At 42.5% G+C, this 25418-nt stretch overlaps 2 protein-coding genes across 3 annotated transcripts in view; both read right to left on the bottom strand.

Annotated features, from left to right (window-relative positions):
• LOC145354672 (protein disulfide-isomerase-like) overlaps nucleotides 1–7307 on the bottom strand; it is a 28310-nt gene extending 21003 nt beyond the window's left edge. Inside the window, exons 1-2 of the mRNA XM_080206107.1 lie at nucleotides 7088–7307; nucleotides 5807–6013 (exon numbers count right to left, since the gene is read on the bottom strand). Coding sequence (XP_080062233.1) covers nucleotides 5807–6013; nucleotides 7088–7307 — 427 coding nt within the window. The remainder of the gene's footprint in view (nucleotides 1–5806; nucleotides 6014–7087) is intronic.
• Nucleotides 7308–19633: 12326 nt separating this feature from the next.
• arhgdig (Rho GDP dissociation inhibitor (GDI) gamma) overlaps nucleotides 19634–25418 on the bottom strand; it is a 66505-nt gene continuing 60720 nt past the window's right edge. For both annotated transcript variants that reach the window (XM_080206105.1, XM_080206106.1), the window contains exons 4-6: nucleotides 24991–25064; nucleotides 23664–23727; nucleotides 19634–21392 (exon numbers count right to left, since the gene is read on the bottom strand). In XM_080206105.1, the coding sequence (XP_080062231.1) occupies nucleotides 21193–21392; nucleotides 23664–23727; nucleotides 24991–25064 (338 nt within the window). In that variant the 3' untranslated portion in view covers nucleotides 19634–21192. The remainder of the gene's footprint in view (nucleotides 21393–23663; nucleotides 23728–24990; nucleotides 25065–25418) is intronic.

Raw genomic sequence — 25418 nt, 5'->3', positions numbered from 1 at the left:
TCGTGAGACTTGTTACTGTGCTCACCCCAGTCCAACGCCGGCACCTCCACATTATGGTGTTGTGATGCGAGAACAATGAATGCCTCTCTGTGTGATGTAATCACAAATTAAAATTGTGACAACAATCTCTTCCGTAAAACCGAATGCAATTCTGAGGGAATATTCTATCACCCAGAAAGTTGTTTACATTAAAATTGTATTGTTAGAATGAAACCACAAAGAGGCTGTTTGTGGAAAAAAGGAAAGCTTTACAAAAGTTTGTGGGGACATTATCAAATGGAAATGGCCTAATTAGGGAGGGAGCAGGTTCATGTGCAGATCAGTTGGATTGGATGGCCTGTTTCTGTGATGTACCTTCGAGATACTTTTATGGTTTACGATGGAATTATCTCAGTGGACAAGACATCACCTCTGGGACCTGCGTTCAAATCCAGCCCGTATGATGGGATGAATCTCTTCTTCTCATTCTAAGGCACAATATAAGGTGTAAAATTTATTTTGGTGTTGTGCATGGATTTGGTTTAAAAACAGTTTCCAATTTGGCATTGACTGGCAATGTCAGTATTACCTATATGGCTGGCATGGAAATTGGAACAATGCCACCCGGTGTAACAGGAATACACTTCTGAAATGGAGCAGACAACCTCAGTTGTGAGGGGGAAGAATTTTAACTTTTTGACACCAGGACTGGGATGGCCATGTAGTCAGGAATCCTGGGATTCAGACTTTCCCCACACACTGGGGTAGAGGCCACAGGGTCAGGTCTGTGGAAGCTCTGCCCCTGGGAGGGATGGTCTGATTTCTGACTCCTGGGATTGTGGTGGTGGGGTTACGATGCAATCCATGGGGAAGGAGTCTGGGATGGGGGTACGATGCAATCCGGGGAGAAGAAGTCTGGGGTGGGGGTTTCAATACAGGTCCAGAGGGAAAGACTCTGCAGTGGGGGACTAATACAATCCCGGGGTGAAGGAGTCTGGGATGGGGGTACAATAAAAACGCAAGGGGAAGGAGTCTGGGGTGGGGGTTACAATACAATCCCGGGGGAAGGAGTCTGATCCTGGGCCCAGTGCAGGGTGTCTGATTCCACAAGTCCAACGGTGGGGGTTCAGGGGAGACTTTAGTATGGATGTGTTTTCTGAGCTTGGTGGGCTGGGAGAAAGCAGCTCACTGACCCAAAAACATCCTCACTAAGATTCTCCTACTCTCACAGCAATTGCCAGGGAAAACTAGTTTGTCACAGTTAAACCTGCAAAACAAGGTAACACCGAAGTTTCCAGCCACATTAGCCCAGTTAAAATGCTAACTCGTCTCCTCAAAGAGGATTGGATGTCTGCCCCTTGTCTCACCAGAGTAAATGCTGGAAATTAACAGGTTAGAATTGGCCTCCTGACACATTTCTCTGAATACTTCTGGAAGAATCTATGCACTTTGTTTGAAAGACCATGAATTTTCTTTAGCCTGGAGTGGGCTCAAACGGCTAGAATCTCTGCTCCCACCTAATTGCCTAATTCCTATGATCAATCAAAATAACTACAACAGCCATGGAGTTGTTTTTTGAAATATAATAAACATTTTACAAAAATAGGTTAGAGTCGAGCAGGTTCAATAAATTAATACAAAAATGATCTCTGGGGGAAAAAAGGACAAAAGAAATGGACTAATGACTCATTGTTTGTAATAGGAACATTCTTACCCTGTGGTTCTTTAATCTTGCCACTGCTCCCAAACCCACTCATGCTCCTGCATTAAAACTCCCCGTATATTTTGTAGCATACACAAAGACAGGGGTAGGGTTGGTGGAATATTGCTCTTAACCCAACTGTCTCATACCTGGGCTGATAGTGGAATAGTGCTGCCTCACAGCGCCAGGGACCCGGGTTTGATTCCCGGCTCGGGTCACTGTCTGTGTGGAGTTTGCACATTCTCCCCATGTCAGCATGGGTTTCCTCTGGGTGCTCTGGTTTCCTCCCACAGTCCAAAGATGTGCGTGTTAGGTGGATTGGCCATGCTAAAATTGCCCCCTAGTATCAGAGGGACTAGCTAGGGTAAATGCGTGGAGTTACGGGGATAGAGCCTGGGTAGAATTGTGGTTGTGCAGGCTCGATGGACTGAATGGCCTCCTTCTGCACTCTATGATTCTATAAATCCAATACTGAGATCTCTAATCCTAGGCATAGACAGGTATCAATACAAAATCGATCTCTGGGAAAAATAAGGACAAAAATAGGCTAGTGACCCATTGTTTGTAGCAGAAACATTCGTACCCTGTGTTTATGGGATGTCCAAGTCAGCAGGCAAGTTCTGAAGGATTCACTTTCACTCCAATGCTCACATTCAAACACAGCAGTTTCCTGGACTTCCCAATCTATTAAAACCTCCTGTATTAGACTCAGTCCACTCTAACCTATGTTTGCAACATGTTTATACTAGTCCAGAAAGGAATTCCATGGCTGTTGCAATCATTTTTGAGTGAACATAGGAATTAGGGGCAGAATTTTACCAGTTCGCCCCACCCATCGATGAGCCGATCAAATCACACGAGAGCTGAGAAATCAGGGTCGCATCCAATTTCCTGCCTCTCACAATCTTACCGTAGTCGGATTTCCGGTGAAGACAGCTTCTCACTCATTTCCGGGGAGAGGGTGCGTAAGTTATTTAAATTTATTAAATGTTGATTTACATTCTCTTAGGGAGTCTGGCACTCGATTGTCCGGACTTACTTGCCTGTTTGGATGAACCAGGTTAGGTTCTCTCTGGCAAGGAAAACACCTGCCTCCACCCCACCCCCACAATGAACGGGAAACAGTCAGTCGTGTTGGCCTCACCAGTGCAGCCAGAGGTCACTGGGGCCCTCCCAGGGAGGCTGAGGACAAGGGGTGTGCCCTTTGGGTAGTGCCAGCCTGGCAATGCTAGCCTGGTACCTTGGCAATGCCCACCGAGCAGCTTGGTACTGCCAAATGACAGAGGGGTAGGGCTTTTGGGGGGGGGCCTATGGGAGTGTAGGGTGAGGCCTGAAGGTGGGGTTATGGAGGTGAGACCTGGAGGAGGCAGGACCAGGCTGGTGTGACCCGATCGAGGAGGGATGGGGGCCCTGCTGCTACTCTGCATCAGGACAGTAGGGCACAGAGCGGTGCGATCAGTCTGGGCAACGTGGTGGGTGGTGGGGGCTAGATTTCCGGGCAGTGTGGGACTTGCGATCAACTGTGCGCCCCTGCGATTTTGGTGGGGTGGGCATGGTTATGAACAGAGACTTACATGGCGAAAAACTGCAGCAGGCGACAGTGCAGAGGGACCTCGGGGTCCTTGTGCATGAGTCGCAAAAACCCAGCCTGCAGGTGCAGCAGGTGGTCAGGAAGGCGAATGGGATGCTGGCCTTCATCGCGAGGGGGATTGAATATAAAAGTAGGGAGGTCTTGCTGCAGCTGTATAGGGCATTGGTGAGGCCGCAGCTGGAGTACTGTGAGCAGTTTTGGTCGCTGTACTTACGCAAGGATATTTTGGCCTTGGAGGGAGTGCAGAGGAGGTTTACTAGGCTGATGCCGGAGTTGAGGGGGTTGAGCTATGAGGAGAGGCTGAATAAACTAGGCTTGTACTCGTTAGAGTTTAGAAGAATGAGGGGAGATCTCATTGAGACGTATAAGATGATGAATGGGATGGATAGGATAGAGGTGGAGAGACTCTTCCCGCTCAGAAAGGGCAGTAGGACTAGGGGGCACAGCCTCAGAATAAAGGGGGGGCGGTTTAGAACGGAGTTGAGGAGGAACTTCTTCACTCAAAGGGTGGTGAATCTCTGGAATTCTCTGCCCGTTGAAGTGGTGGAGGCTGCCTCGCTAAATATTTTTAAGACGCGGGTTGATGGGTTTTTGATAAGCGGGGGTATTAAGGGTAATGGGGAGAGGGCGGGAATGTGGAACTGAGCCACGACAGATCAGCCATGATCTTATTGAATGGCGGGGCAGGCTCGAAAGGCTAGATGGCCTACTCCTGCTCCTATTTCTTATGTTCTTATGTTATTTCAGGCCTGTTCCAATAGCAGAGGCCTGACAGGTCTCTCTTTTTCTCTCTCTCTGTCAGGCCTCTTGCGATTGCACACGTGCAAACAGAGGTCTGCACATGCACAATACTTCCCTCTCCCGCCAGCAGGTAAACTAAGTCTTTCCCACTGCCTCTCATAGCTAGAAAAGGTGTAGCCCATTTTTAAATGCACTATGTGCACAAGATTGGGCATAAAAACTTGCCCAAATAATGGATTTGCAATTCTCCCATTTTCACGCTAGTTGGACACTTAGGATTTTTCTCATAAATTTGTGGCCTAGGAAGAGGTGCAGGCAATGCAGCGCTTCAGGCGAAAGAAAATGCATGATTTTTCAAACAAAGTACAAAGATTATTATAGAAGTATTCATAGAATCATAGAGTCCTAGAATTCCTACAGTGCAGAAGGATGCCATTCAGCCCATCGAATCTGCATCGAAAGCAATCCTACCCAGGCCCTATCTCCCCATAATCCCACATATTTATCATGCTAATCCCTCTGACACAAAGGGGGAATTTTGAATGGCCAATCAACCTAACCTATACATATTTGCAGGATGCCACATGACCAGAATATATGGATGTGGCTATATACAAGGGGGTAGTGGTAATATCACTAGACTCGTAATGCAGAGATCAAAGCCTGTGCTCTGGGGACATGAGCTCAAATCTCACCATGGCAGCACTTCAGTTCTATTAATAAAGATAGATCCTTAATGGTGACCAAAAAGCTGTCATTTTTTTGTTGCCAGGTCACATCTGGTTTAGGGAAGTAAATGTGCCATCCATACCAATGTGACGCCATATCCACAGCAATATGGTTAACTCTCAACTGCCCTCTGAAATGACCTGAAAAGCCACGCAGCCCAAGGGCAATTAGGGTTGGACAATAAATACTGGCCCAATCAGTGGCACCCACATCCCATGAAAGAATAAAAAAATGAACACCAAATACCAAGTATCCTGGGTGGATGCAGGGAGGATATTCCTGATGGAAGGGGAGTCCAGAAACAGGGGTCACAGTCTGAGGATTCAGGGTAGACCATTTAGGAGGGAGGTGATGAGACATTTCTTCACTCAAAGAGTGGTGAGCCCATGGAATTTATTATCACAGGAAGTAGTTGATGCCAAAACATTGAATGCATTCAAGAGGCGGCTGGATATAGCATTTGGGGCAAACAGGATCAAAGATTTCGGGGAGAAAGCAGAATTAGGCTACTGAGTTGGATGATCAGCCATGATCGTAATGAATGGCGGAGCAGACTCGAAGGGCCAAACGGCCTTCTCCGGCTCCTATTTTCTATGTTTTCTACGTTTAAAAGAAGACTGTTTAGTTGGGATGAAGGGAGATCTCCACTCAGTATCTTAAAAAAGGATGCATAAGTTAAAGTGAACAACAGTGGTAGTGTTAATTATCTGTGGGTTCAAACTGACTAGAAATAAATCAATAATGTGAAAGATGTCACCCCTCTGCAGGTACTCAAGGTCTCAAATATTGGCTGACTCTTCCTGAAATGGACTGTAGCTAGATGCGATTTATCTAGTGGTATCCCACTGCTTAAACAAAAGTAAATGTAGGAATTCAGACTCTAGTTAGACAGTACCGTACTCAGATTTCACATTGATGATTTACGAGGTTAAAATAGCGCACATGCCTTTCATTCATTTTATCCACTGTGGTACTTCCTTTATCCAGGACTGTCTCTAAATGAAACTGTCTTGCATTATTTGTTCAGTCTGAAGCCGGTAAATATCTGATGAGAATTATATTACCTGTGTATTCAATGGGAGTTTTTCTGTCACTCTCTTTAAAAAACTTCAAGGTTGGATAGCCATCGACACCAAATTCTGAACCAAGTTCCTTCTCTTCTATTGCATCGACCTTGGCCAGTTTTAAGTCAGAAGATTCATTCTTCAGCTGTCCTGCAGCTTTGGCATATTCTGGCGCTAAACTCTGACAGTGTCCGCACCATGGGGCATCTCGAAGAAGGAGACGCAGAAATATCAACCTTAAGATCACTAATTAACTGAAACACTACACATCAGGCGACAAACATTCAACCTTCAAAAGGCTCAAAAGCTTTCATTTTTTTCAGTCTATCTCTATCAGAGAAAACAAACTCCTTGGTGGAATCAAATAGAGGGCTAAACCAGTGTAACCGCATTTAAATTTTAACTGCGAGATAAAGTAAACCTAAAGAACAGAATTGTGTTTGTGCTGAAGAATAACTAATTAATTTATTTTCTTAAAAATAAGGTTAGCTCTAGAATTATATTTTGGTTTGCTCCGAATAATTCTATGAATCTTTCCATAACTTCATTGGGCAGGTCAGTTGGAACAAGTTCTGAAGAAGTCATATTGGACTCAACTCTTGTTTCTCTCCCCACAGATGCTGGGTCTTTCCAGCATTTTATGGGCTTATTTCAGTTGTAATAAGATTGTTTGCCGTGCTCATGAGGAACAATAGCTGGTTATGAATTCCCTTGCTGAGTGCCTAGGATCTGCACGTTCTGCGATTTACATGGTGGATTGGCACTGGGCAGTCAGCGTGAGAGATTTGTAATGGAGAATAAGATACCACGGTGCCACATCAGTGTTAGTGCAATCTTGTCATTATTGTTAACTCGGATAGGTTTTGATCACGGTAGTAACACTGAATTACAGTGACTTTTACAAAGTAGTAACATGGCTGAATCTTTCAGTAGATTCTCGAATGTACGGTAGATATTTTTGCGGGTCTTTGTTTCAGAATAATTATATAAGAGGTGAATGATATGTCTCCGAGGAATTCTAAAAATACAAGTTCGACCTCAGTCTCAGAAAGTATGGAACATCCACACACACAAATCCCAATTGTAAAAAAGATTGGATAAAATAAAAGTTTGCATTTATAATCAGTCAGCTATATATTTGTTTCCAAGTGTAAATTCTGTGTTAATTAATTGGCTAAATGTGCAATTAAATAAGTTAGAGCTGTCACTTTTTTATGCCAAAATTTCATATCGATATTTACACGCACAAGATTTGTCAATTGTGTTGACCTTCGAACTTACAAAATTCCACCAGCAGGTATTTGTTCTCCCTCAGTGCTCTCTCGAAGTTGTGCTTGTTCAGCACCAACACGTCCTGCTCTTCAGTAATCTCGTCCGAAACGACTCCGTGGGCATCTTCTTCTGGTGGTGATGGTGCCGGCTCTTCTCTGACCTCAGTTTCTTCAGCCTTCGCGGCGGAAGGGAAGGCGAGCAGCAGTACTAAGATGCACCACTTGGTCATGGTGAGGAGAGGCCAGGGCTGCACGCTGCCCACAAGCAGCGCTGATAAAGCCAAGGCCAATGTGACGCCTGCCTGACTACACCTCGTGGAATATTGTGACTGGTTTGTGGCTGGAGGAAAAGCCCCGGCGGGTGGCCATTGACCGACTAAATTAGAATACGACCACCCTTACAGCAGCATGTTTCCAGTTTGATGTAGTAGGATCACACAGCATGTAACAGTTCCACAATCTCAGCTGGGTGGTAACCTTATCAATTCTCAACTGCGGATTGCCCTCCTCAATTTGTGGTGCATTGCTTTATAATTTAGTCCCTCTTTTAAGTTATGAACAATTGATTTCCAGATGGTTTGGGGTGCCATTGATTTTAACTAATCGCCAGTAGTTTTACTGTAAGTGTTTGCTGCATGCAATCTCAACTCTTGTTATCAGCAAATATATAAATATAGTTCGAATTTTCTTCACTTTTTTTGTGAATTCAACCAAACAAGCTATGTTAAAGTTTACGTTTATTTATTAGTGTCACAAGTAGGCTTACATTAACACTGCAATGAAGTTACTGTGAAAATCCCCAAGCCGCCACACTCTGGCGCCTATTCAGATACACTGAGGGAGAATTTAGCATGGCCAAAGCACCTAACCAGCTTTCAGACTGTGGGAGGAAATTGGAGCAGCCAGAGGAAACCCACGCAGACACAGGGAGAATGTGCAGACTCCACACAGTGAGCCAAGCCGGGAATCAAACCTGGGTCCCTGGCGCTGTGAGGCAGCAGTGTGAGGCATCCACTGTATCAAAACTAACTGAAGCATTCTGAAACAGCGCTTGGTGGTTGTACAATTTTGATGAATTCTCCACTCAACTTGGATGAAAAGAACTATTGTTCAAACTCCACTTAATGCTAATATTATTTATTAATATTATTTATTGAACAGCTATGAGAGGAAAACACTTTACAATATAACACAACATCCTGCTAGCTCTAACTTACATCACTCATGCCCATTAACAGAACAAGATTTGGCTGAGGGGGTTTGACTGACTAGCTTGGGAACTGGGGAATAGGCGAAGCCAGAAGCTTTATAAAGACAAAAGGTAAAGCTTGGTGGCTGAAGGCAGGTGATAGAGGTTCCCAACAATGTAACAGAGACCAATCTCAAAATGATTGTTGACCATTTCTGCCCTACTTCCACCATTGCTCTCACCCTTCATCACAACCTCCCATCTCTATCTTTACATGATACAATGCTGTGAGAATTGCCTCTTCCTGTAAACTACCAAACATGCTCTGCCATGTATTCTCAGTATTAAAATAAAGGTTCACAGAATGTCTACAGTTCAGAAGGAGGCCATTTGGCCCATTGAGTCTGCAGCAACTCTCTGAAAGAGAATCTTACCCAGGCCCTCTCTCTGACCTTATCCCCATAACCCCACGCATGGCTAATCCACCTAACCTACAAATCTTGGGACAGGATGGGGAAATTTTCCAATGGCCAATCTGTCTAACCTGCACATCTTCGTACTGTGGAAGGAAACCGGTGCATCGGGAGGAAACACATGCAGACATGGGGAGAACGTGCAGACTCCACAGAGACAGCCACTGAAGGCCAGAATTGAACCCGAGTCCCTGGCACTGTGCCATCGTGCCACCCTCATTGCTTGAGTAACTCCTTTGTTCTTCAGATCTCAAATTTGAGACCCATGTCCCCAAGTCTTTCCTTCATTTTAGGTTTGTAAAATCCAAACATGGTGTCACATAATTATTTCTTCATGATTTGTCAAGTCATCTGATTATAGTTTTAGCATAGGTTAGCAATTGTGTAACAGTGGTTATTCTGGCTTCGAAAGAAAAATTTGCAAGTTTGTGTAGTCATTGGCAGACCACGACAGACATGTTGGTGCACTCTGCCTTAGATTTTCTGACTATTAAGTTTAAAATCAGAAATTTGTGCCCCCAAATTCTGCTATGTGCTGTCAGTTGTCGAAATTCAAGCGGGCAGCTACATTAAAGTGATCCACTACACTATTGTGCCAAAATACTAGATACACAATGAGAAGCCAATTGTGAATAGTGATGTCAAAAGACACGTACACCTCCTTACATTAATAACAACTAGCTTTTATTTCAAATGTTGCCTCATGGATTCAAATAGTAGTGACTTTCAAATGAGCGATGTTTGACATTGTTAACCTTATGGGTGACTCATTGTGTGATAAAATTGTATCCGCTGTGCATGAAGGCCTTCATAATAGGGGTGGGAATCTATTAACTTTATCCATATGTGTAAGTTCTTTGATTTGGTGGATTGTTCATGCAGTTCAACTTACAACAAACAAACAATGGGAACTTATAACCCGAGAGCAGCTGCAGTGCTTTACTGAGAAGTGCAATGTGTCCATTCCAATTGCTGTTGCTGATGTCATTCTCAATGATGTTGCCAAATTCCGAACCAAGTCTGGGGAGACTTCATTTAAACACTGGTTAAACAGTTGCAGATTGTGAAGACTCCTACAATGATTATAGCTGTAACTGACCATGGTGGACATACTATCAAGCATATACAAGCAAATCACACAGCACATTAGTTTAAATCATTCATTGATGAATTCTTATTTTAGTTGTTTTAAGTTTTAGAATGAATTCAATTTAATTTGTTTTATTCTGACATACAGAAACATCTTTGAATCTGGAAATGCAACCTATTCATCTTCTGCCCAGTTGCACTGTTATTCCCTGATGTTTAAACTGACCTTCGACATGTCCACAAAATCTTTAAGAAAGACTTTAGACATGACTCAAACTACACCCAGACAACATAGAACATAGAACACTACAGCATAAACAGGCCCTTCGGCCCACAAGTTGCGCTGATCATATCCATACCTACCAGGCCTATCTATAACTCCCAATCCCATTAAATCCCATGTACTCATCCAGAAGTCTCTTAAAAGACCCCAGCGAGTTCACCTCTACCTCCACCAATGGCAGCCGATTCCACTCGCTCACCACCCTCTGAGTGAAAAACTTACCCCTGACATATCCTCTGTACCTGCTCCCCAGCACCTTAAACCTGTGTCCTCTCGTAGCGACCATTTCAGCCCTGGGAAATAGCCTCCGAGAATCCACCCTATCTATACCTCTCAACATTTTATAAACCTCTATCAGGTCGTCTCTCAATCTTCGTCTCTCCAGGGAGCAGAGACCTAGCTCTCTCAACCTATCTTCATAAGACATGCCTCCCAATCCAGGCAACATCCTTGTAAATCTCCTCTGCACCCTCTCAATAGCTTCCACATCCTTCCTGTAGTGAGGCGACCAGAACTGCTCACAGTACTCCAAGTGGGGTCTGACAAAGGTCTTACAAAGTTGCAGCATTACCTCCCAACTCCTAAACTCATTCCCTCGATTAATGAAGGCTAGCACACCATACACCTTCTTAACCACATCCTGCAAGGCTGATTTAAGAGTCCTATGGACCCAGACCCTAAGGTCCTTCTGCTGCTCAACACTGCTAAGAGTCCTACCCTTGATATTGTACTCCTTCATCCCATTGGACCTGCCAAAATGGACCACTACACACTTATCCGCATTGAAGTCCATCTGCCACTTCTCCGTCCAGTCTTGCATCCTATCTATGTCTCGCTGCAACTTCTGACAACCCTCCACACTATCCACAACACCACCAACCTTCGTGTCGTCGGCGAACTTACTAACCCACCCCTCCACTTCCTCATCCAGGTCATTTATGAAAATGACAAACAGCAAGGGTCCTAGAACAGATCCCTGGGGCAGTCCACTGGTGACCGACCTCCATGCAGAAAAAGACTTGTCCACAACCACTCCCTGCCTTCTGCAGGCAAGCCAGTTCTGGATCCACAAGGCCAAAGCCCCTTGGATCCCATGCCCTCTCACCTTCTCAAGAAGTCTTGCATGGGGGACCTTATGAAACGCCTTGCTGAAGTCCATGTAAACAACATGCACCGCTCTTCCTTCGTCAATGTGTTCAGTCACATTTTCAAAGAACTCAACTAGGCTCGTAAGGCACGACCTGCCCCTAAGCCAAACTTATCAAAGACACTCATTAATCATAATTAATGCAATTAATTAATTACAATGTTTGCCATCACCCATTTAAATATTCTTTAAACTGTTGCAGTAAAAAGTAGGAAAATGTGTTCATATATAGAGAGGTGAGCGATCAGCTTCTTTCAACATCTCTATTTCAATAAGCTCATAAGGGCGGCATGGTGGCACAGTGGTCAGCACTGCTGCTTCACAACCCCAGGGACCTGGGTTTGATTCCCAACTTGGGTCACTGTTTGCATCAAGTTTGCATGTTCTCCCTGTGTCTGCATGGATTTCCTCCCACAGTCCAAAGATGTGCAGGTTAAGTTGATTGGCCATGCTAAATTGACCATTACTGTCAGGAGGATTCGAAGGATAAATACATGGGATTACGGGAATAGGGCCTAGGTGGGATTGTTGTTGGTGCAGGCTGGATGGGCTGATTGGCCTCCTTCTGCAATGTCAGGATTCTATGATAATGTAATGTAATAAAACAAATTTCACAGCTTAGCAACTGTAAATGAAGCACTTGATGTCTGGCAGCCAGTAGAGCTTGCAGCATGTGGGTAATAAGTGTAAAAACATTGCATGCCAAAGTAAAGACAGATACCCATTTCAAAGAATGGGAACATACCGTCATGGTAAAACTATTTATTCAATTTTACAGGCTCCCACAACACAAAATGCCGACACCGCCTTTTCATCATAATGGTGGAGCTGACAGTTAACAGATTTTCCTAAAATATGAGGGATACAGAGCAATTAAAAAGCAGCTCAGCGAAGATTGCCAGCAGCTTCAGCAAACCCTTTGATCTACTGGACAGCCATATTCCTTTACAAGTGAATAATAATCTCGTGTAGCTGGTTAGAAATTAAAACTGCCACAAACCAACACTTAATAACTGCGTTGACTATCACAGCTATTTGTAATGAAACTTGGACACTGAAGGTACAAACACAGCTCTCTCTCATGCAGGTGTACAAATTGAAGGAGAAATTAGATTCCTGCTGAAGTGTCCAACTATGCAGGTATGTTCACTTGCAGGAACCTGCCAACATTCCACATGGCGAGTTGTAGCATCTTGATGCCAATTGGAAATGATCTGTGTTGCATCTGAAGCTTATTGGTCAACACATTTATAATGCCATTGGAACAGTTAGTGACATAAATCCTGCAGCAAAAAGCAACAAACTAATATACAAGGATGCATGGAGTACAATCTTTAGGGAAAAAACAGTCCTGGTAAAAGATTTCATGAGTAGTCTGAGAGGAGCCAGGAGGGAAGAACTTGGATCAGTGTGTCAGGCAAGCTAGCTTGACTGGATGTCTCAGGATTGTCTTTGTGCCACATTGCAAGAATGTCTAATACAGGTCATCCTGATAGAAGTAGACTAAGAATGCAGTGTAACACACCTCCTGACTCTCCAGAGCCTATCCACCATCTACAGGGCACAAGTCAGGAGTGGGATGGAATACTCCTCCCTTGCCTGGATGGGTGCAGCTGCAACAACACTGAAGAATTTTGACACTATCCAGGACGAAGCAGGCAGCTTGATTGGCACCACATCTACAAACATTCAATCCCTCACCACCAACGCTCAGTAACAGCAGTGTGTACTATCTACAAGGTGCACTGCAGCAATTCACCAAAGATCCTTAGACAGCATCTTCCAAAACCACAACCACTTCAATAAGTTAACCTGTGTCTCGCCCATTTCTGGCAAAAGGCTGACCACGCCGGAAATCATATTGTCGTAAAATGGTGCCGGTTGCGAAAACTGGCACCAATCGCTCTAATCGCTTTATGCGCCACTTTACAACTGCGTCGCACACAAAACCAGCGCAACATGATGGTAAAATCCCTGCCTGTGTGTGCCTTTGGCACTTATAGTGGCAGCAGCAGAGAATCTTTGGCTTTGCTGCAGGGATCAGTGGAATGTGTGGCAGCTTCACTGGAATTAGCAGCATGCTCCCGACCAGAGGAAGGAACCAATGACTCCTGTATCTCCAGGGAAGCGCGGATTGTAGCCTTGGTGGCAATCAGGAACTAAATAGACAACACTTTGATTTCTGATTTCCATGCCAGTTATAATGCAGGCTGCTGTCTTTCAGGCCTTTTCCCTGGCCAATCAAAATGAGGAAAATGAGTAGGCCATTCAGCCCATTGAGCCTGTTCTGCCACTTAATGAAATCATAGTTGATCTGTGGCCTAACCCCATTTTCCTGCCTTTGGCCCATATCCCTTAATACCTTTGCTTGACAAAAGATTATCTACCTTGGATTTAAAGATAGCAACTGGTCTAGAATCAACTGCCATTTGTGGAAGAGAGTTCCAAACTGCTACTACCTTTGTATATAGAGATACTTCCTAACATCTTTCCTGAACGGTCTGGCCCTAAGTTTTAGACTATGACCACTGGTTCTAGACTCTCCAGCCAGTGGAAATAGTTTATCTTTATCTACCCTGTCTTTCCCTATTAGTCTCTTGAAGGATTTGGTTAGATCACCTCTTCTAAATTCGAGAGGAAACATGTTTAATTTGTATAATCTCTCCTCACAAATAAACCCCTGAAATCCAGATATCAGTCTTGTAAACCTAGGTTGTACTGTCTTCAAAGCCAACAGAACCTTCCTAAGTATGGTGCCCAGATCTGCACACAAGTGAGGTCTGAAGTGGTGTTTTGTATAACCGCAGCTTAACTTCAGTGTCCTTAGGTTCCAGTCTGATGTAAAAGCCAGCATTCGATTCACCTCCTTAATTACTGTCTGCACTTGTTCATGGCATTTTAAAGATCTATGCACCTGAACCCCGAAGTGTCTTTGAACAGCCACTGTATTTAACTTTATATAATCGAGAAAGTACTCTGATATATCATTTATTGGTCCAACATGAATAACTTCACACTTGCTTAGATTGAAATCTATCTGCCATAGATTTTCCCTTTCATTTAGTCTATCAATATTCCTTTTTAATTTTATGTTATCATCTACACCGTCCACAATGCCACCTAACCTTGTATCATCGGCAAATTTAGATATAAAACTTTCTATGTCATTATCCAAGTCATTGATAAATAATGTGAACAATTGAGGCCCCAGCACTGCTCCTTGGGTACATCACTAGTCACATCCTGCCAATTTGAGTACCTACTCATTATTCCTACTTTCTGACTCCTACCACTCAACCATTTTCCCAGCCATGTCAGTAATTTTCTCTCAATTCCATGGGCTCCTGCCTTAGTTAACTGTCTCTTATATGGAACTTTATCAAATATCTTCTGGAAGTCCATATAACCAACATCCATTGACATTTCCCTGTCCACTACATATAGTCACCTCTCCAAAAAATGCTATGGGAACAATCTTGAGCCCAAACTCACTATCCACAGGATTGTCAGTGGGGGCTCACAATTCGGTGAACTCTGGAATTCATGAAATTTGCTGGCAAGACCATGACTCCTGATTTTCACCATCCTTCGATTGCGACATAATCAGGTTCATGCCCACAATGGACATACATTAGCATATTATTAAAGACCCCCTTTACTGCATATTGACCCTGAAGCTCACAGGTTTCCTCCCACAGGCGAAAGATGTGCAGGCTAGGTGGATTGGCCATGCAAAATTGCCTCTTAGTGTCCCAAAATGTCTAGGTTAGGGGGTTTAGCGGGGTAAATACATGGGATTACAGGAATAGGGCCTGGGTGCCATGTTCTGTTGGACAGTTGATGCAGACTCGATGGGCTGAATGGCCTCCTTCTACTCTGTGGGAAATCCATGGCTCCTGAGATCTGCCCATAATGGATATTGGGTGAGTGGCTATTATGGAGATTACATGGGTTGCATGGAATGGATATGAAGGGGTATGTATGTTTAACTACAAGGGCGAGGGTGTGAGGAGTAGGGGTTTGAGGACCTGACATTCTGACTGGACCAATGTCCCAGTAAGTGGAGATGAGCTTTCTAGCCTGCTGGCCTCTCCATCCACCCTCCTCTGTTGCTGACTCCATCACATCTCCTTCCCCTGATCAAAAATATGGTGGATGGGTTTTTTTTTAAGGAGAGTGGGTCTGCCAAGTCTGGATGTATCCCAACTCCATCTTCCCATATCCTTCATGAAGATCCAACTCATGAGTCTGCTGATAAAGCCTGGAGCCCACATGCTTTTTCAAACCACTTGAGAAACTTGCGCTGCCATCTTTGAGATCTGTGAATGTCAACCACTAGGTCTCTCTCTTCCCATTCCAACCCTTCCTCTAAATGTTACCACTTAGATGCTATGGTCTCCCCTCATTCTTCCTCCCAAAATATACAACTTTATTCTTGTCTGAATTAAATTTAACCTTCCATATGTTTTTCCATTTTGCCAGTCTGTCTCTGTCCCTTGAAGTCTGTTACTATTCTTTTTCTTATAAACTACAAGTTTTGTGTCATCTGCCAACTTTAAAATTCTGCCTTCAAGTCAAGTTTATTAATATGGAAATAAAAAGCAAATAGCTCTAATAGTGGCATCTTGGGACTGCAACGCCACTCTATAATTTGATCCAGCCTGGAAGACAACTGTTGACCACGATTCTCTATTTTCTGTCTCTTAACCAATTTCATATCCATGTTGCCATTGCTCCTTTAATCCTGTGGCTTCAGGTTCACTAACACGTCTATTATGTGGCAATTTAGCTTCCTGCTCATGGTCAAGACTAACTGACCACTCTGTTCAATGTCATTTACAAAGCCACTTACAAAACCTCCACATCTATTACACGGGAATTAACAACTGGGGTGGGATTTTCCGAATGCACTCGCTCCAAAACCAGAAAATCCCGTCCAGAGCAATGGACCTTTGCATGGTCTGCTTCCGCTACAATTCCCGTGGTGGGCGTGACAGGAAAGCTCCCTCCCCCACCTAGCCTACAAACTGGGGCCAGCAATACCCCTGCTTATCATCTCCACCATCTTTTGTCGTGCCTTCAGCTCGTTTTATGTTCGTGTTGCAGCTAATACTCCTTCCATGCATGGATTCAAATCTCTAAATTGTCACAATATTTCAGACCAATTCCCCTTGGCCACCTTCTGTCTGCATGGATAAGCTTCCTCTGGAGCTCATATACATTATCCAACCCTAGAATATCACACAAAAATGGACTTTATGACCATTATGACCAGAATGTCCACAGAGGCCTCTCTGCAAATAGTGACTAATTGTTCATTGCCAAATAACCCATCCTGAATATTTCTTGAATGAAAAGGGCACCACTTTTGAGGAAAATCCACACTACCATCTTCATTGCTAACAAAGTGAAAGTGGCAACAACAGACACCTGATTAAAATATATTTCACTATCATTTGTAAATACAAGTACCGAACATTTCAAATTAAATAAAATCTATGCCTATTACTGTTATTCTATTTTTCTTTTGCTAGGAATATGAACAACACTTACAAAGTTGCAGTTATTGCTGACCCCTGTATTCCCAGCATAACTGGCCAGGGACCTGGGCTCGATTCCCAGCCTCGGCTCACTGTTTGTGCGGAGTCTCCCTGTGTCTACGAGGGTTTCCTTAGGTGCTGTGGTTTCCTCCCACAGGCCAAAGATGTGCAGGTTAGGTGGATTGGCCGTGCTAAATTGCCCCTTAGTGTCAGGGAGGCTATCTAGGGTAAATGCCTGGAGTTCTGAGGATAGGACCTGGGTGGGATTGTGGTTGGTGCAGACTCGATGGGCCAAATGGCCTCCTTCTGCGCTGTAGGATTCTATGAGCAGAATAAGGATGGTAGTGTCTCTTCACAGAAGGGCATTAGTGACACAGTTCATTCTTCTTTCCAAAATACATCATTTCACACTTTTCTGTATGAAATTTCATCTGTCGCAGTCTTTCCATTTTGGCAGATGCTTTGTGTCCTCCTTCAATCTAGTACAATCTTACCCATTTTTTGCTGAATTCCTAAGTTTTGTGTCCCTTTGAATTTTTGAATTTATATCCACAGTACCCAACTTCAGCTCAGTAAAATGAACATATAAAAAAAAAGCTCTTAAATCGACAGTATAAATTCTCTTTAAAAGCTCCTTCGTTAAATTTACGTGTAATGCATTAATTCTGCATTTATTATCCTGAATATTATCTTTTTCAAAATAAATAGTTAAAAAAACTGGAAGTTTATTTTGTGGAATTGAATGATACATATATTTTGAAAGCCTGTGTTTGCTGCATGAGCAGTTCCAGTGTTTATCCAGTAATTTTATTGTTTTAATGATTCTCACACTGAACCTTTGACAGCACCCACACTGATCTGAACCTGGAGTGGGTGTGGGAATAGGGGGAGTTGGGTGGCAGAGACTGACAGAGTTTAAAGCTGTGTCATTGATATACTTAGATGTTTAATTTGTGGTAATTTGCTGCATGTTGTTCACTGTTATATGGTAACTCCTTTCCAAAATGTTGTCTTTTTCACAATTTCAAATTGAATGAACTTATACTGTAAATATGCATATTCAAATATAAAATTATGAATCAAGTCTGTCTCAATTACTAAGTACAAAATGTATTCTGGCCCACCATCTTGTATCAGAATCATATCCTGTGTGTAACCATGACATTAACTTGTCCCTGACTAAGCAGAGTGATATCTGTGTGGACCAGTTTGGACATGCAGACAACCAGTGTCTGGAGGCAGAAGGGGGAGTTCTCCGTCCTCCCAGCTGCGTGTTTCTTGGATGACAGGAGATGGCGCATTTTTTGCTGGCGGTGCAATTCTCTGCTCCCCGCTGCTGTCAATGGCATTATCATTGATGTCACCCCATGACATTGCAAAACCTGCAGGAGGGGGTGTGCTGCCAGCAGTACCAGCGAATCCCGCTGATGTTAGTGACTGGAGACCCCCTCCCCCACACACAATGGTTTTGATAAAGATGCACTTAAAGACTTCCAAATCTTTTGTATCTGGTTTGGGGTAAATATTTCCTCTGCATTCTCAGTTGCTAGATTAGTTTCTTTCAAAAGCAAGAGATGGAATTTTGTTCCAGCAACGGAAACCACCCCCTCCCCTCACCCAGCCTGCAACATCAGTTGGGAAACTGGTGGGAGCCCTGCCTTCATTATAGTTGAAGATGCAATTTAAGGGCATTCATGTACTTAAGTGGGCAGCACAGACTACTACCCTTACGATTAGGGACCCCACAGGGTGGAAATGCCAACCCCCAAGAGCTGGCAGGTAATCAGAGTCCAGGAGCTTCTGCCCATATTGCTCTGAGGTCTAGACTTGACACCAGGTCTGTGCTGAGTGAGGCAGGATGGAGCTCACAGATAGGGATTCGCTGGGGAACAGGGAGTTGGTGTGCATGGGGTCAGAAGCAAGGTTAAAGTCCAACAGGTTTATTTGATAGTAAACGCCACAAGTTTTTGGAACTGTTCCTTCGTCAGGTAAGTGGAGAGTTCTGATCAGAAACAGGGCATATAAAGGCACACACAGTTTATAGAATACTGATTAGAATGAGAGTCTTCTGTTGGACTTTAACCTGGTGTTGTGAGACTTCTTACTGTGTTTACCCCAGTCCAATGCCAGCATCTCCACGTTGGAAGCAAGGGCAGAGGGGTGGTTTTTCAGCACCCTCCTCTTCTTGATCTCGCATCCCTTGTACAGGCAGCAAGTGCCTGTGATTCAGGGACCTTCCCACTATTTGGCTGAAGGCAAACCAGACAAGATTGGTGGATGTCCTTATGGGAGGCACAGAAGACTCATGCAAGTCCCATTAAATCCCTGAGCCATCACCGCCATCAAGTGGGATTCCCACGTGAGGTATTTCCCACTCCAATTTAATTGGGGACAGTTTTCCCACTATAGGGAATTGGAGGGGGTGGGAACCCCTGTCCGATTCTCAACCATCATTCCCAGTCTGGAGAGTTTCGCTAAATCCAGCCCAAGAGTTTTCCTCTATGTAATTAACAGATGGGTGAAGTCAATGAGAAAACGGTGAGACAGTGCAAAAAAGACAAGATGATTCTGCTGTGGCCTGTCTTCCAACAGCTGCCAGAAATGACCATTGACCCCTGTGATTTAAAAATTACATTGTGTGCAACAGATCACGATGGACAAAGCATCACTGGACCAGATCTCACCAACATTCTTTGCCAAGGTAAAACGAATGAGGATTTCTTAAAAATGAGTTTTGGCCAGAGATTAATTTTTTTTAAACCAATATATAATAATAGTGTATACTTTTGATAGTTATCAAACAAAGAAAAAGATCAGTTCTGTTCATGCCCAACCTTTATTTGAAGCATCATCTCTTTAGATACAGGTTACAGAAAAATAATAACCTCACAAGAAGACAGCATGTATGTAACTGAGTAAAACAGGTTTTGATAGCACAATGAAACCTTGAACTGCAATTAGCAAGAGACCTGGACCTTGTTACACTTTTTGATTCTTGCTAAAAAAATGCCACAAACAGCTCTGAAATGAAAGAGATCGACAGGAATGTGCATATTTGTAAGTAACATACTTGATTCTCACAGAGAGGGACACAATAGCGAAAGCTGAAAAGTGAATTGGATTCACTCCATCATGGTTCACTCCTGTGCACCTTAACATACATTTTCATACTATTGAACATGCTGCCTTCACCACAATAATCACAAAAGAGCTATCTGAATGGGGGTAGGCTTTGTGGAAGGCAAAATTAGAAAGTTTTAAAAAATCACAACAATGCATTAACATTTCAATTTGCATCTTAAGCAAAAATCATCAGAGTGAAACAGAGAAAATTAAAGCATGTTTTGGTAATACAAATCACTAAGATTTCTAGCTGAGAAGAATGTCTGTCATTAGCAAATATTTCTGCATTCAGAACTACTGCTATGATGTGATAAAGTAGAGTTTTAAAGTGAATATCTTAAAGAAAGAAAAGACAGAAAGAAGCATTTATATAGCATCTTTCACAACCTCAGCGTGTCCCAAAGAGCTTACAGCCAATTAGTACTTTGGAAGTGTAACCACTGTAGTTAATGGTGAAGATGTTAAATGTACACTTTCATAGTGACTATTCATATTAAATATTTAATTTGTGTTGCAAATGGACCAGAAAGTTTTTTCCATCATTTAAAATATTACTGACCTATTTCTTTTTTTAAAACCACATTTCAGATGACTTTTCGCATGGAAGTAAGATTCAACCCATGGGAGCTAAAAATAAGGGAATTCAGGGCAGTATATATCTGCAGTTCTGATGAAGTATCATTTCTAAAGTGTTAACATGGATTCCCTTTTTTAGATGCCAATTAACTTGCTGCACACGTTCAGCATTTTCTTTTTTATTTCATTTTTACATCTGATAAAGTTTTGTGGAGAAGCAAAGAAGCTTATCAGGTATGATTGAGTGGCAGAGCAGACTTGATGGGCCAAATGGCCTAATTCTGCTCCTATATCTTATGGTGTACTGTAGAACATATGACTGAATGCAAAGTATAGCAGCATATCCAGTGTTCCATTTCATGTGTTTTCAATTCACATTTTGAACGCTGTTACATAGTATATTTTTAACCATTCAAAACAATTTATTCTTTCTCATATCCAATGTTTACATGTAGCCATTTCTGAATAGTCAGTGTTTTGATATAGATCTTCATATCACCCATAAAAACATCAGAACACACCTAAAGCACTTGTACTAAAAACAACAGGTTTTGCAGACAAATAGTTACTTTTGCACATTTAATGATGTACACAATTAGGAACAGTAATTAAAAAGCCTTAAAGTAACTTTGGTACCAAAGGGCAGTAATCCTTCTGACTACTGGTTTCTATCTTATTTTAAAGTGAGCCAGGTCCTAGTCCTTCCAATCTTTCTTTATATTGAGTTTCCATTCCCAGTGCAGGTGGTCACACTTGTCATCATCTGTGATGTGGGACTTCATGGTGTACATGCCCCTTACCATCATTCCTTTGGGTGCCTCTTCAATTGGGCTTATAAACTCGTACTCATCTGCTCGAGGGCCATAGCTGCCAACCATGTAGGTGTCCTTACTCGCTGTTTGAAATAATGAATGAATACAATTAATATTTACAAAATTATAGAATCCCTATAATGCAGAACGAGGCCATTCAGCCCATCGAGCGTGCATCAACAACAATTCCACCCAAGCCCTACTCTGTAATCCCCCTGACAACAGGGGGCAATTGAGCATGGCCAATTAACCCTGGACATCTTTGGACTGTGGGAGGAAACTCACGTTAACATGGAGAGAATGTGCAAACTCCACACAGTCATCCGAGGCCAGAATTAAACCCAGCTCCCGGAAGCTGTGAGGCAGCAGTGCTAACCACTGTGCCACCATGCCACCCACAGGGATAAGATATGAAGATTTATGTGAGAAGAATTTGCAATATTTCCAAACAATTCAAGTAATTCCTCAGTGATATCCACCATCAGAACATGCAGCTTTAACCTTATAACTAGCAATGGTACAGGATAGGTACAATAGGTTATATGGCTGCCTTCAGGGCTCATGGTTCAGTGAACATAATTTTCAAGTAACTTGATGTGGAGTCATTACTTTCTCTTTCCTTGCAAATAATATATGCAAATAAAATCACGGTGTAGAAGCATGAGATTTCTTTTGCTCCAGTAGTGTTATTGCCCGTGAAAAATAGCATCAATGGCACCAAGCAAAGATTAAGCATTTGCCTTTGCATTAATCATTATTCACAAAAAAAGAAAAGTACCCATTAGATATGGGAAATATCTAACAGACCTATCCAGAGATCTTTCATTAAGGGGCATAAGTTTGTTGTTGAAATAATATTCTTTTAAAAATGTACTGTTTGCTTCGTGTAAGATAAAAATCAGGCCGCACAGTGTATTAAACTCTATCATGAAGCATGAAAAGGCCAGCTCTTTAGCATTTCTGCTACTTGGGAAGAAACAAAATACCATTGATCCTGAAGTGGCACAAACAATTATAGTTATGACGCAAAGACAGGTAGGAAAGTGAGTTGTGAAGAGGACATAAGGAGGCTACAAAAGGATATAAGTAGCTTAGGTGACTGGGCAAAGATCTGACAAATGGAGAATATGGGCAGAATTCTCCCATCATAGGACTAAGGCCGGGATTCTCTGACCTTGTCCATAGCTCAGATTCTCCAGTCCTGCTGCTGTGAATGGAGATTTGGCTGAGTGCTGAATTCTCCATTCTCACCGACAGTGGGCATACAACATTGGAAAATTCCAGCCTAATTCTCATGAAATGTGGGAAGTGCGAAGCTGTCCACTTTGGCAGGGCAAATAAAACAAGAAACATATTATCCAATTGGTGAGAGATTGTAGAGCCCAGGGATGCAGAGGGATCGGGGTGCCCTAGTGCACGAATCGCAAAATGTTAGTATGCAGGTGTAGCAAGTATCAGCAAAACTAATTGTTTATTGTAAAGGGAATTGACTACAAAAGGAGAGATTTTACAATCTCACTCCAGCCAGGCTCGTAAAATCCAGCTCTACGGAGAATTCTATTCTGCACACCTCGCCTGTCCTGAAATCGGGGAGGTAAAATTGCAGCCATTATGTTTCAGTTATACAGGGCATTGGTGAGACCACATCTTGAGCTCTTTTTATAGTACTGATCTCCTTATTTTAAGGAAAGATGTAAATGCATTGAAAGCAATTCAGAGGTTTAGTGGAATGGGTAGGTTGTCTTTTGAGGGAAGTTTGAACAGGCCAGGCTTGTATCCACTGGAGTTTAAAAGAGTAGGAAGTGACTTGATTGAAACATGTATGATCCTGACGGGGCTTGACAGGGTGATGTGGAGAGGGTTTTTCATCTTTTGAGAGAATCTTGAACTAGGGACCACTGTTTAAAAATAAGGGATCACCCATTTGAGACTGAGATGACTAAAAAAAACTCAGAGGTTTGTGAGACTTTTGAATTCTCTTCCTTAAACAGTGGTTGAGACAGTCTTTGACTATCTTTATGGCAGAAGTCAATAGATTCTTGATAGGTAAGGGGTGGTGGTGGTTGGGGCATGGTGGGAGGGCATCAGAAGATATCAGGGGATGGCAGGGATGTGAAGCTGAGGTGAAAATTAGGTCTGCCATCATCTTATTGAATGGCAGAGCAGAGTAAGGACCAAGTGGCCTATCTTGCTCTTAATTCAGATGTTTGTAGAAGCAGTCCCAAGGATACGTATATATTGCTGAGACAAACCGGACTATCTCTCCTTACTTTCGAACAAAGATAACGATGACTTTATGGGTTTTAGATGAACAATTTAGGATATTAAAATGCATACCATATCTTGCAACTCACCCTGCAAACGGCCCTTGCATGTATAATGGACGTACTTTAAGCCTGAAACAATTTCCCTGTTAACCTAAAAGAGAAATCAATAAACTATTTGAATCTTAAGTTTCAGCATTATCAACACACTAAAATGGATTACATTTTACAGCCATATCTTAACCTCATTAAACATATACAGTTACATTCATTATATAGCAGTGGCTGAATTCCAACCCATCTCCCTTTCAATTCTGAGTAGATTTGCAGCCCTGTGTACCTCTCAGAAACATCCTGTCTAGCTATAGGATGTTAACACAACTGAGAGCTACTGTGTTCTTTCCTTTCCTGATTCTCCAACAAAAGATGGCAAGGTCTATCAGTAGACCAGGTTAGCCAAGTTTCTATGCAGCAAGTGAAAGTATACCATTAAAATGCAATTGTTTGTTATCTATTTTTCTCACCCTCCTGTGGCAAACCTTTTGGCTTCCATTTTGCCCAGAGCGATCTGGCCAATATCAGGACTGTGCAAGATGACCGTAAGTTGGGCACCAATCTGTCCCAGGTCACTGGGAGCACATAAATGTTTGCACAGAAGTTCTTGAAAACCTTTGTTGCAAAATGTTCCAGCATTTCAGAGTATGACCCTTAAGCAAGGCTTCAGCATGGGATAGTGGCTCTGGTCAAAGACTGAGTATCATTGGTCCAATGCAACCTAGCATAACATTTTTTATAGAAACATAGCTGCTCATAAAAATCTTGTATTATGAATCATATGGACGAACTTGCATTAATACAACAAAGTGAACTAGTGAAACGGGAAAGGAGTAAACTTGTAGGCATATACATTTGTTCAAACGCAAATATTACCTTAAATAAAGAGGCGTTCCTACGTTTTTGCAGAATGTATGTTGTGTCGAAAGAATGTGATGATACAAAATATTAGGGCTCTGAAGTAGTATCAGAATCACTTGAGTGAAATTAGTCTTCGTAAATAGCACAAGCCAGGCAACAATGAATCAGTCTGTTAAATGCTGTTGCCAAAAGCAAGTTTCATTCTCATTAATCTTCTGGTGGGATGGTCAGTAAATATCAAGCACATGCAGCACACAAATGGGTTGATGCTCAGCAGCTGGTAATACAAAACTGAATGGGACAACAAAATTCACACACAAAATAATGCTTAAATACCGTAACTGTTAAAATGCCAGGAAGCAATATTAATATAATCAAGGTTTAAATGACCATTAGACCTTGTAATCTTTATTGTATATGCAAGCTGTAGGAGCGAGCCATTGGATTCCCTTGAAACAGTTGAATTTAACAATGCACAACATGGCATTAAAACATTTCTTACTTTAAAGTTAAGTTTCAATCTGTATTCTACACCTTCCTTCAGCACAAAGATCTTCTTTAGAGCTACCAGGTCACCTGGAAAATAAATTGTATAACAGACCTTATTGCTTATGAAGGGGGAGAGTATGAATATTAAACAAGACCGCAACAAATTACAAGGACACATTAATAAACAAGCCAAATGGTTATTTAACTGGCAAATGAATTTCAGCACAGGTAAGTGTGGGATATTATATTTTGTTAAGAAAAGTAAGGAAGTGTCTTATTAATTGCATAGTACAAGGTAGAGGAGCAAAGGATCTTGGAGATAAAAATACATAAATTACTAAAAGTTGTGACTCAGGTTAATGTAGTGTAGATGTAAAAAATGAAGAACTACGATTTCTATCCAATAAGCTAGAATTGAAAAGTTAGCTAAATACCTCAGTT

Source organism: Carcharhinus amblyrhynchos, chromosome 18 (assembly GCF_965287045.1).
Source record: "Carcharhinus amblyrhynchos chromosome 18, sCarAmb.v2.hapA, whole genome shotgun sequence".
Lineage (NCBI taxonomy): Eukaryota > Metazoa > Chordata > Chondrichthyes > Carcharhiniformes > Carcharhinidae > Carcharhinus > Carcharhinus amblyrhynchos.
The sequence above is the reverse complement of the archived record's forward strand: the minus strand, read 5'-3'. Positions and strand labels throughout refer to the sequence as shown.